Source organism: Zea mays, chromosome 3 (genome assembly GCF_902167145.1).
Source record: "Zea mays cultivar B73 chromosome 3, Zm-B73-REFERENCE-NAM-5.0, whole genome shotgun sequence".
In the NCBI taxonomy this organism is placed as follows: domain Eukaryota; kingdom Viridiplantae; phylum Streptophyta; class Magnoliopsida; order Poales; family Poaceae; genus Zea; species Zea mays.
Window position 1 is genome coordinate 196545817 of NC_050098.1, and position 13077 is coordinate 196558893.

A 13077-nucleotide genomic window follows, 5' to 3' on the forward strand; every position below is an offset into this window, starting at 1 on the left:
CAACCGAACTTCCAGCCAGGGTCCTGTGACTTAGCCTTCCGCTTCGAATCGTTAGCTTGTTCGGCAAGGTCTGGAGGCAGAGCTGCTATTGCCTTGTCAGCAAGCGTGCTTGAGTCTGCAGCAGTTGACGACACCGACGGAACATGATCTGTGCTGCCAGTTTCAGCCGCAGAGGACGCCTTCCCTCGGGCAATTTGGGACTACGAGAAGATGACTTGATCAGCGGCAGCACAACGTCCATCACCATGATGTCCATGCATATCTGCGACGTCAAACATCTTAATAGCAGCTCTGCCTCCAGAGTCCAGACCTTGTTGAACAAAGAGGAGTCAAGAACAGAGGGGAGAGAGAGCAGAGAACAAAGAGGAGTGAAGAACAGGCAAAAGCAGCACGACATCCGTACCTTCAGAAGAGCTTCTCATCTTCGGTTGGACCGGTGGTAGAAGATAGGCCGAAGAAGAGAATGGAGGACTAGAGGTAGAAGACAGGATGCTCAGCTGTTGTTAATGACAGATAAGCTCCAGATCCTTTGGACTGGTGGCCCTTTTGTCTACCTAGGTCACATCTGAAGGGACTGGCCGACTGGGCGTCCTTTGGCCTCCCCAGACAACATTTAAGCCTAAAATGGCTTTTGGACTGCCAGGCTTATCGGCTGATCGCCCAACACGGTGATTAATCGCTATAAATCGCGATTAGGCGGACGATAAGTACTATTAGCTACCCTGATCGAATCGCTACCTCTTATCAAGCACTAACAATCGATCAGACCGACTAATCGTGATTAGTCGGACGATATGTAATCAGTGAGGTAGACCACGCTGAGGTTGTTGCAGTAGACGAGGGTGGCGCGCTGGAGGGGGCTATGGAGCTTCTGGAAAAGCTGACGCAGCTAGGATGCCTCGGCCACGCCGTTGGCCACAACACGATACTCGGCCTCAGCGCTGGAGCGAGAGATGACGGGTTGACGCTTGGCGGCCCAGGAGACGAGGTTGGCACCTAGGAACACGACGTAACCGGAGGTGGATCGACACGTGTTGGGGCAGCCAGCCCAGTCGGCGCCGGTGTAGACCACGAGCTTCAACGTCGAGGAGGGTTGAAGTAGAAGGCCATAGTCGATGGAGCCGCGGAGGTAGCGCAGGATTCGCTTGAGAGCAGTGAGATGGGGCACCTGTGGGGTGTGCATTTGAAGGCACACTGCTGGACGGCGTAGGCGATGTCGGGCCTAGAGAAGGTCAGGTATTGAAGTGCGCCAGTGAGGCTCCGGTAGGACGTTGCGTCGGCGATCGAGGGCCTGTCGTCCTCAGAGCTTTGCCTGAGTGTCGACAGGCGTGCAAGTAGGCTTGCAGTCGGACATGCCAGCCCGCTCCAGGATGTCAAGGGCGTATTGACGCTGGTGAAGGAAGAGACCTTTAGGCCGCCGCTCGTCGGTGATGCCGGGGAAGTGGTGGAGAGGCCCTAGGTCCTTCATCGCGAACTCGCGCTGAAGGGCAATGATCGTGCGCTGAAGGAGGTCAGCACTAGACGTCATGATCACGATGTCGTCGATGTAGAGCAGTAGGTAGACAGTGTCGTCGCTGGGTCGATAGATGAACAGGGACATGTCCGACTTGGCCTCGACGAAGCTGAGGGAGAGGCCAAGTGGGAGGCAAAGGGATTGTACTAGGCCCGCATTGCCTGCTTGAGGCCATATAGGGAGCGGTTCAGCCGGCAGACCAGATTCGAACGAGCTGAGTCGACGAATCCTGTGGGCTACCTGCAGTAGTCTCTGTCAGAGTGCCATGGAGGAAGGCATTTTTGACATCGAGCTGATGGACCGCCCAGTCCCGAGAGAGGGCGAGGGAGAGGACGGTACGAACGGTGGCGAATTTGACGACGGGGTTGAAGGTCTTGTCGTAGTGCACTCCCGGACGCCGTGTGAAGCCCCGAAGGACCCAACGGGTCTTGTAGCGGTCGAACAAGCCATTCGAGGTCAACTTATGGCAGAAAATCCACTTGCCGGTAACCACGTTGTTGTCTGGTGGACGCGGCACCAGGTCCCAAGTGTGGTTGGCCAGCAAGGCCGCACACTCCTCCTCCATAGCGCGACGCCAGTGCGGATCGGCGAGAGCGGCACGAACGTAGGAGGGAACCGAGGAAGCGTCCGGAGGAGCAGCGCCCGTCAGCATTAGCCGATCGACGCGGCGTAGAACGCCGATGGCGCGATGAGTCACCATGAGATGGACATGGCCGGGGTCACCGTGGATGGCGACCGGGTGGTACATCGGGGGCTCGGTGATGGGCCAAGTAGGCGGGTCAGCGAGAAACATGGGAGGTGCCCGTCCGCAACGGTGGTAGATGAGGGTGGGTTCGGTCAAGCGAGCGAGACGGGGGGCAGGCGTCGGGGCCGCGCTCGTCAATGGGGTCGTGCATAGCGCAGGCGGCGGAGGAGGGGTCAACAACGACACACATGGTGCGGGTTGGGTCAAAAGAGCCGCGCGTGGCGTGGGTAGAGACGGGAGCGGAGGCGTTGAGGCCACGCGTGGCGTGGGTAGAGGCGCGAGCGAAAACATCGGAGCCGTGTGTGGCACATGTAGAGACGTGAGCGGAGGCGGCTGAGCCAGCCGAGGTGGAGGAGGAATAGTTCAAACTCAAGAGGACAGTCGAGATCAGTGGGCGGGGAGTAGCCAATAAGGGGGAAAACCTCCTCATCAAAGACAACATGACGAGAGATGATGATACAGTGAGTGAGGAGGTCAAGGCATTGGTACCCCTTGGTTTCCTGAACAGTTGTTTTCTTTATATCTTCTTAATGAAATGACACACCGCTCTCCTGTATCGTTCGAGAAAAAAAAAGTGCCTAACAGCATCCCTAGTGCTTTCCCCCTGGCTGATACCAGTGACTGCTGCTGCTCATAATTCTTTGCGGTTGAACACACGTGAACATGCTTCCAGATTTGCTAAGTGGTCAGCATGAACAAGGACTCAATTCTCTTCTGCTACATTCCTCCCTTGATGAGGCACCTGTATTGCAACTCATAAGAATGTGTATCTACTATCTTTTGTATTTATGTTATCTGTAATTTTTCTTTTTCTCATTTTTACATTCTTAAAATGTATAATAAATTATTAACTCTCTGATACATAAATTTCACCATGTACATCAGGGTGGACATTTTTCTGGTATCTATAGGAAGGTACAGCTAAAACCATCAAACTGGGTTCGCGTTCCTAAAGATAACAGAGAAGGGGAGGAGTATCCAGTTGAAGCCCTAATGGTTCTTAAGTATGGTGGTGTTCTAACTCATGCAGGAAGGAAGCAGGTCGAATTTATTTCACCTTTGAGTTTTTTTATTGAGTTAAATGCATGATCAGCCCTAAAGTCGCAAAGGTTGTCACTTTGGTCCATGAACTTTGAAAACACATTTCTAGGCCCCTAAATTTGTTAAGTGGTGCATCACAATTGTCGGTATGGTCCAAAAATAGACTTGTGATGCATCATTTTATAAGTTTAGGATGTGTGGTGCACCATACAGCAAATTTAGGGACCCAAAAACATATTTATAAAATTCATGGACTTAAGTGGCACACTTTGACAAGTTTAGGTGTCACTGATGCATTTAACTCTTTTATATTTTGGAACAATGGTTCAGCACATGCAATAGATACTTCAACCTCAGGTGTCGTGTCATTTTATATGATTTCTGGGACATATCTGGGTCCCAAATTTACCAGTTTCACAAGTTTCCAAGTTGGTGTTGATGCTCTGTTTCTTATATCCTGATGAGTTGTTGGTTTATTTTGAGTAACTCTTATAATACTGTATTTCTCTCCCGGATGTTTTTTGATTGATTGCACAGGCAGAAGAATTGGGAAGATATTTCAGAAATAATATGTATCCAAGTATGGCCTTCTAAACTTTGGTCAATATTCTTCATTAAAGATTCTAATTGTCTGTCTTGTTTGTCTCCAAAGGAGTATTTTGGTTTGAATGATTGGATTTAGCTGAAATGCATGTCTGAACTGATTAGCATACTTTTTGGCATAGTCTTCACTATATGTATATCTTCCAATCTAGCCATCCCGATCTACCTTCTCGTTGCCATGAAAATCCCCAAGTGGGTGATTAATTCTATAGACAAGATTCGGAGGGGATTCATTTGGAAAGGAAGAAAGGAGGTAAATGGTGGCAATTGCCTTGTGTCGTGGGAGATCTCGGTGGGCTTGGGATTTCTAACCTGCTGTACCAGAGTTGGGCGCTGCAAGCTAAGTGGTTATGGTTAGAAAAAACTGATCCTACCAAGCTGTGGTCTGGGTTGGACCTGCCTATTCAACAACTTGTCAAGCGATTCTTTACTGCTTCTACTGTTTCTCTGGTTGGTAATGGGCATAATACATTATTTTGGACAGATCGGTGGTTGGATGGGTCTTGTATCCAAGATTTTGCCCCTGCTGTTGTGGCTAATGTTGGGAAACGAGCTATTTCTTCTAGAACGGTGGCCCATGCTCTTCAAAACTGGCAGTGGATCAGTGACATTGAGTCCCCTCTTAATTTGCCTGGGCTGCAACAATATCTTCACCTCTGGGATGCATTAAGGGGAGTGGTGCTCACTCAGGAGGCTGATCGACTTGTGTGGATTCATTTTTCCTCTGGTCAGTTCTCTTCGAAGTCGTGTTATAGGGCCTTCTTCATGGGTTCGATTGCCTTTGAACCATGGAAGAGGTTATGGAAGACTTGGGCCCCACCCGAATGCAAATTCTTTCTTTAGTTGGCAATTAGAAATAAATGTTGGACAGCTGATAGACAGCAGAAAAGAGGGTTGACTTATCCTGAGGTTTGTCCTTTATGTGATCAAGATTCGGAGGATATCCAACACCTCCTTTGCACTTGCATTTTTGCGCGGCAATTTTGGTTCTACATTCTCTCTTCTTTGGGACTGGCTAATCTTTCTCCTGCCTCTAATGAGTCCACTTTTGCTGACTGGTGGGAGAGGGTGAGTAAGCAAGTACACAAATCCAAAAGAAGAGGCTTTAACAGTATCATCATCTTGGGGGCTTGGTGTTTATGGCTGCATCGTAATAAGGCGGTTTTTGATGGCGTCGGGCCTTCCATTCATGGAATAAAATCAGTTTTTCTGGATGAGTTTGAGTGTTGGAGGCTTGTCGGTGCTAGACATCTTGAGGATTTGGGTCCTGGTGCTGCAATTTTCAGATCAAGGGTTCTACTGGGGGCTTAGTGAAGAGCAGTTGTGTGGGTGTGTGGCTTGCTTGCACTTGTGCTGCTGTCCTTTTGCGCGCTGCTGTTTCCACGCGCAGATTGCGTGCTGCTGTTTCCACGCGCATAAGGAAGCTGCATTCCTGTGCGTAGCAGATTTGGTGGTCTTGTGTTTGGTCAGGGTTTGGTGGTCTTGTATTTGGCCTTTTGTGTCATTGTACTTTGGTCCATTTGGGACTGTTTCTTCTCTTAATTTAATGATGTGCAGCTCTACTGCGTGTTCACGAAAAAAAAATCTAGGTACTTTTCTCTTTTACTGAACCCCTTGGCTCTCAATTTGAGTTCAAGATCTAACTGAAAAAAAGTAAATCTCGCCTGAAATTTTTGTAAAATCTAATAGAAAGGCTATCAATGTATTAGCCGAGGATTTATAGAAATAGAACCAATCAACGGAGATCCTTGTCTAATAAAGATCGGTCTATCTATCAATGGAGATCCTTGCCTAATAGAGATCGATCTATCTATCCTAGCCATGGCAAGATTCTACCACCAACCAAAGGAGGTCCCTGCCTAATAGAGATCGATCTATCTATCCTAGCTACATAAGCAGGATTCTAACAAAATCTTCTGATTTAGGTTTGGTAACTTCAGTTCAACTGCTTTACTACAATTGCAACTGATTCTTGATTTTGGGTTATCAGCCACCAAAACATTTCCCATTATTGGTCTTTGGTACCCTATTATATCCCTGTCTTTTTTCCCTTTTGTTGATTTGGAATTTTGGATACCATTCTTGCTCAGACTTAATTGAAATTAATTCCCGGTCTTTTTGCTAGTTAACTATTACAGCAGGACCATCTCGATTTTTCTTGAAAGGCTAGCAATAGCAACATTGTCTTTCTATCTGGTTAGGGTTGTGGTTTTTTTTATAGGTGAAGGGCCAGGATTGCTTCGCCTCCACAGTACATATAGGCATGATCTGAAGATATACAGTTCAGATGAAGGCCGCGTTCAGGTATGTAAATAGTCCCCATTTCTGTTTGTGTGAAAAAGTAGACCAACCTAGGAGGATTTAGATGGATTTTCATTAATATTAATAGTGATAAGAAAACAGTGGACACCCAAATTCTACTCATGACTATTGAGGACTTGAACTTAGGTGGTCTAGGCATTCATCCACACCTCAACCAAACTGAGGTAGGCTCAACTTCTGTTTGTGTATGATACACTATGTCCATATCAATCAACTTATTTTTTTTGAAGAATCATCAATCAACGTAATGAGAGAGATTTATAGGCTCGCCAGGCTTGGCTCACCCTCGAGGAGCAGTTTCTCGGGAACCGGGAGGCTCGGCGCTCCACCTCGACGCGCAGTTCCACCTGTTCCCTTAGAGGGAGCTCTCTGTGAGTGAGTAATGCTACCAGATGAAGGGTATGGCGGACTCTCTGCGACCTCGGCGAGCACGTCGCCGACCGTACCTTGCTGCCGAACCTTCTACGTGGACTCAGCCCCTGCTGCGGCCACCTGAAGGCTTTCATCAAGAGGATTGTGCCCTTCCCCACCTTCCACGTCGTCCACAACGAGCTTCTCCTCGAGGAGCTCACCATGGAGACTGAGACACCTGCTCCCGCCCCGGCCCTCTACAACGCGCCTCCCGATGGTCAGGGGCCTTTCGGAGGCTAGGACCCTCGCCCTTCGTCGACCAAGGCTCCTACCTGCCCTCCCCCCGCCGTCCCTGCGGCCCCTCGTCTGGCTCGCACCGCCGACGGAGGTCATCGTCCCCGCAAGGGCGGCCCCGGGAGTGGTGGCTCCACCCGGGGTTGTCCCTCCGGTCGGGGTAGCGGCCCGGTGTGGCCGTCATTCTACAAGCCCTGGACCGGAACCATCTTCATGTGGCCGAGACAGGCTCCGGGTGCCTCCCTGCCTCGTCCTCCTACGCCGGCCCTCCTGACGGTGTGCCCTCGACAACCATGGCTCCGCCACCGCTCCCGCCTCCGGGGACCCCCACCCTGACACCCTGGTCCCCACTGCTGGAGGGTGGGACTCAGCCTCCCTCGCCGCCGCCTTCAGCACCATGGTGATAACACTGCCCCTCTCTGACTGGACGGTTGACTCTGGTGCGTCTTACCACAACACCTCCACCGCGAGCATGTTATCTCGCTCCCATCCCCCCATCCCTCCTCGATCATCGTTGGGAATGGTTCCACTCTCCCAGTCACCTCAATAGCCTCAATAGGTGTCTAGGTTCTCTCAGAACCGTTCTATCTCAATGACGTTCTCGTAGCTCTACATATTACTCAAACTTTCTTTCCGTTCGTCGATTCACCCCGACAATTCTTGTTCCATTAAGTTTGACCCGTTTGGTTTCTTTGTGAAGGATCTGGCCACCAGGACCCCTCTTGCCCGCTGTGACAGCTCGGGGCTCCTCTACATGCTCCGGCCTTCCTCCTCCACTGGCGCGTCCTCCCCAACCGTCCTGGTCTCCACCACTTGACATCGTCCTCTCGGCCATCCAGGACCCGACGTCATGACCAAGCTCACCAGCAGTTTAGACATTTCATGTAGTATGGGACATTATGAGGCTCTCTGTCATGCTTGTCTGCTAGGTCGCCATACTCGTCTCCCATTTACTACTACTTCTCGGGCTGAGTAGGCTTTTGATCTAGTTCATTGTGATCTCTGGACTTCTCCTGTACTCAGTGTTTCTGGATATAAATATTACCTGGTGATTTTGGATGTTTTCTCCCAGTTTCTTTAGACTTCTTCGCCTCGGTTGAAGTCCGACACGTTTGTCACCCTCACCCACTTCACCTGGGTCTCCACCCAGTTCCGTCGCCCGGTTCGTGCCCTCCAATGTGACAATGGCCGCGAGTTAGACAACTCCGCCTCTCGTTCTTTCTTTTCCATGGCGTTCAATTGTTTCTCTCATGCCCTTACACCTCTCCCCAGAACGATCGGTCCGAATGCATCATTCGTACCACCACCAACATGACCCGCTGCCTTCTCTTTCAGGCATCTCTCCCTGCCAGCTACTAGGCAGAGGCCCTGAACACCGCTACCCATCTCCTCAACCACCTCCCCTCGAAGGCGGTGAGCCACCCCACTTCCCACTTTGCCCTGTATGGCATACCCCACAGGCTATCTCCCCACTCCAACCGTTCTCTTTTTTTTGTTACTCCCCTGACCATAAGGGGTACTGCTGCCTCGACCTCCTCTCCCATCGCATCCTCATCCCTCGTCATGTTATTTTTGACGAAGATGTTTTTCCCATTGATGGCTCCTCCCCGTCTACCGATCTTGACTCCCTCCTTTAGTCGGTTCCTGTTCCTCCACCCGGTCACTCGTGCCCCACCCGGCTGTGACGCCTCTGTTCGTGCCTCTACCCGCGCCACTAGCGGCCCAGACGCTATGGCTCGTGCCTCTACCCGTGCCGCGTGCTGCCCCGTCGACCATACATGTGCTACACGCGGCTCCGTCGTCCCCGCCAGCGCCATGCGCGGCCCCGTCGCCTGCCCACCGTCTGGCACGTTTCTGCGACCCTGCCCTCGTCTACCACCGTCGCGGACGAGCCACTCCATCGGTTCTCGTCGACCCGCCTGCACGTCGTGCACCAAGCTCCCGGTGGTGGAACGTCGCGTCGCTCCTGCGGCCCTGACCACGTCCACCCGATGGTGGAACATCGCTTTGCTCCTCCAGACGCTCTCGTCGATCCCCACTGGCGTCGCACTATGGAGGAGTACGTGGTCCTGCTGGCCAACCACACCCGGGACCTGGTGTCGCGTTCAACAGGCACCATCATGGTGTAAGCAAAGGGACTCTAATTCTCATCCAGAGGATGACACTATGAGTTGGGGCAATTTTCTGTTTATTTCCTCAAACACTACACAATGTCATACCCGTCTAAGGGTCGGGATACATATTTATAGCCCAAGGGGCTGCAGCATATGCTTCCTAGAGTTGCGAATATGCTGTCCTACAAACTGCACTAACCACTAGGTGCTGTTGTACTCTAGTCAAAAGAAAAAACTGCAGCAAGCTGCTGTCCTCCAAAGTTGTTGTCCTCCAAAAGCTGAAACTAAAAAAAGGAGATGCCTGCAGGCTGTCCTTGCAGTCAAAAGACTGCTGCTGTGCTGCCTGCCGCAGTCCTTGCAGTCAAAAGCTGCTGTGTTGCTGCTGTCTAAAAGCTGTTGTGTTGCTGCTGTCCTGCAGCAGAGATGCTGTGCGGACTGCGGACTATCCTCCACACATGACTTATTCCATCATTCTCCCCCTAAGTCTTGTGTGTCGCCTTGTGGGAAAGTTGAGCCATTCCAGACCTAGAACAAAGCTCAAGGAACTTGATCCTCCTAAGGGGCTTGGTGAGCAGATCCGCAAGCTGATCCTTGGTGTTGATGTATCGCGCCTTGATGCTTCCTTCTGTCAAACAGTCACGGATGAAGTGGTACCTCACCCGGATGTGCTTGCTTCGTTCATGGAACACGGGGTTCTTGGCCAACGCCAGGGCGGACTGGCTGTCCACCCGGAGTTCCACTGCTCCAACGTCTCTCCCAAGGAGATCACCGAGCAGGCGAGCAAGCCAGAGCGCCTGAGTTGAAGCGGTGGAGGCCGCTATGTACTCGGCCTCGCAGCTGGACATGGCCACCACCTGCTGCTTGACCGACTGCCAGCTGATGGGACACTTGCCGAGGAAGAAGAGGATCCCGCTTGTGCTCTTGCTGGTGTCGATGTCGCCGGCGTGGTCGCTGTCGCTGTACCCGACAAGATGTGCCTCCCCAGGGCACCTCGGGTAGTAGAGACCGTGGTCGAGAGTCCCCGCAACATAGCGGATGATCCTCTTCACAGCCTGCTCATGCTCCGTCGTCGGTCGCTGCAGGAACCGACTAACATAGCCGACGGAGTATGCCAAGTCAGGGCGTGTGTGGACGAGGTAGCGAAAGCTCCCCACCAGACGCCGGTACTGAGTAGCATCCACCTCCTCCGTTGTGCTGTCGCGACTCAGCTTCAGCCTCTCCTCCATCGGAGTGAGAGCTGGGTTGCAGTCGGTGAGCCCAGCTAGCTCAACAATACGCCTGGCATAGGCGGTCTGGCGAAGTGTGATCCCGGTGTCTCCCTGGTGCACCTCAATCCCCAGGTAGAAGGAGAGATGCCCCAGGTCACTCATTTGGAAGGTGGCCTTCATCTCTTCCTTGAACGCTGCCACCTCTGCATCCTTGGCGCCGGTGATCACCAGGTCATCAACGTAGACACCCACCAGCAGGGCATTTTCTCCATTGCCCCGCCGATAGATGGCCGCCTCGTGCGGGCTTGGCATGAAGCCCATCCTCTTGAGCGTGGAATCCAGCTTGGCATTCCACGCCCTTGGTGCCTGTCGCAAGCCGTAGAGGGCCTTGCGTAGGCGCAACACCTTGCCCTCCTTGCCAGGGATCGCAAAACCTGGCGGCTGGTGTACATAGACCTCCTCCTTTAAGTCGCCGTTAAGAAACGCCGACTTGACATCCATGTGATGAACATGCCAGCCCTCCAGAGCTGCCAGCGCGAGGAGGAGTCGCACGGATTCCATCCATGCTACAGGGGCGAAGGCATCGTCGAAGTCGATCCCCTCCTGCTGCAAGAAACCGCGTGCCACCAAGCGAGCCTTATGCTTGACGATGGCGCCGACTTCATCCCTCTTCAGTTTGAACACCCACTTAAGGGTGATCGCGCGATGACCATGAGGGAGATCAGCGAGCTCCCAAGTGCGGTTCGTCTCAACCGCGTCCATCTCCGACTGCATCGCGGCACGCCAAGCCGCATGTTTCTCGGCCTCCGCGAAAGACCGAGGCTCACCGTCGTCGCATGCAAGATGCAACTCTCCTGCCAGAATGCGAGACGCAGGGCCCGGCACCGACGGGTCGATGAGAAGGCCCTCCACCCTTCGATACCGCAACGGCTCGCCGTCGTAGCACGCGTCGACGCGCTCCTCGTCGCGGGAGAGCGGGGTCACGAGCTCCACTGGGTCGTGCTCGACACGAGCTGGTGTCGGAGAGGACGTTCCCGGAGAGGGTACCGTCGGTGCTGGAGTACGTGGTGGCGAAGAGCTCGTTGTAGCCGGAGCTGAAGAGTGTGGCGCTGGAGTCGGTGGAGACTTGGGGGCTGGGGTAGACCTGCTCGGAGAAGAGTTGCCTACTCCCCCAGCTCCCTCAAAGTGGATGTACTCGATGGTGAAGTCGTCGTACGTCGGAGTCGTGCCGTCGTCCACCGCCTTGTCCCACGCCCATCCTCGCCCTTCGTCGAACACTACGTCGCGCGCCGTGCGCACACGCTGTGTTCCTGGGTCAAGGATGCGGTAGGCCTTCGAGCCCTCCGCGTAGCCAATGAACACCCCCGGGGTGCTCCTGTCGTCGAGCTTGCCGATGTGGCCAAGCTCCTTGGTGAACGCGAGGCAGCCGAAGACCCGTAGGTGAGAGACCGCCGGCTTGCGCCCATGCCAAGCCTCGTACGGTGTCATCCCGTTGAGTGCCTTGGTGGGCGAGCGGTTGAGGATGTAGACCGCTGTCACCACCGCCTCTCCCCAGAAGACAGCTGGCATTCCTCTCTGCTTGAGGAGAGCCCGAGCCATCCCCACAACCGTCTGGTTGCGCCGCTCGACGACGTCGTTCTGTTGCGGGCTGTACGGCGCGGAGTAGTGGCGCTGAACGCCCTCATCTGCGCAGTACGACGCGAACTCAGCCGCTGTGAATTCGCCGCCGTTGTCGGTGCGCAGCACGCGCAGCTTGCGGCCGCACTCCGCCTCTGCAGCGACTTGCACACGCCTGATGGCGTTCGCAACCTCTCCCTTGCTGCCAAGGATCATCACCCACATGTAGCGGGAGAGATCGTCGACGAGCAGCAAGAAGTAGCGTCGTCCTCCTGGTGTGGCTGGTGTCACCGGGCCACACAAGTCCCCATGCACGAGCTCGAGCCTCTCCTTGGCTCGGAAGCTCGACTGTTGGGGAAAGGGGAGCCGTCTCTGCTTTGTCAACACGCAGACATCGCAGAATTGCTCCACATGGTCAAGGCACGGCAGGCCTCGTACCATCTCCTTGGCACTGAGCCGCTTCAGGGCCTCGAAGTTAAGGTGCCCGAAGCGCTCGTGCCACTGCCATGCCCCGTCCTCTCGACGAGCAGCAAGGCAGCAAGGTTGTGCCACCTTCACATTGAGGATGTATAGCCGATTTGGACTCCTGCGTACCTTGGCAAGAAGGCAACGAGAGGGGTCCCAGATCCTCATGACTCCGTGCTCGACCTCCACGCGCGAACCGTTCTCATCCAGCTGTCCCAAGCTGATGATAGAGTTCCTCAACGCGGGGATGTAGTAGACTCCGGTGAGCAGCCTGTGCTCACCAGATGCGGCGGTGAAGACGACTGAGCCGGCGCCCTTGATCTCTACGCCGGAGGCGTCCCCAAACTTGACGGAGCCTCGGACGCTAGAGTCAAGCTCGGTGAAGAACTCCCGTCGGCCGGTCATGTGATGAGTGGCGCCGGTGTCGAGGCACCATCCTTCGATCATGTCTTTGTTGGAGCCGTCGCCGAGGAAAGCACGTGCTTTCGACTCATCAAGGTGGAGGAGTGCCGCTGCGGTCGGTGCCGCTGGAGATAGCTCGATGCTTGCATGTGCTAGGAGCAGAGCCTCCTCCTCCGCCTCCGCCTGTGCGACGTTGGCCTGGCCACGTCGTGGCTGTCGACAGTCCCTGGCCCAGTGGCCAAGCTTGCCGCAGTTGTGACAGCCGTCGTCTCGTGCCGGCTTCTTGTTGCCGATGGCGCTGCCTTGGGCACCTCCACGGGCACCACCCTCAGCATGTCCTCGCGCCCCGGCCTGGGCGCCTCCACGTGCCTTGCGCGGCTTGCCGCGTTTGCGGCCTCGTGT

General features: G+C 53.9%; 1 protein-coding gene across 10 annotated transcripts in view; it reads left to right on the forward strand.

The window, feature by feature from the left end:
- Positions 1 to 13077, forward strand: part of LOC103651148 (inositol hexakisphosphate and diphosphoinositol-pentakisphosphate kinase VIP1) — an 88642-nt gene that overhangs the window by 58551 nt on the left and 17014 nt on the right. For all 10 annotated transcript variants that reach the window (XR_004857339.1, XR_004857340.1, XR_004857341.1 and 7 more), the window contains 3 exons: positions 3144 to 3299; positions 3837 to 3879; positions 6124 to 6206. Coding sequence is in view for 7 of the 10 variants with exons in the window: in XM_008676759.4 (XP_008674981.1) it covers positions 3144 to 3299; positions 3837 to 3879; positions 6124 to 6206 (282 nt within the window). In the remaining 3 variants the exon portion in view is untranslated. The remainder of the gene's footprint in view (positions 1 to 3143; positions 3300 to 3836; positions 3880 to 6123; positions 6207 to 13077) is intronic.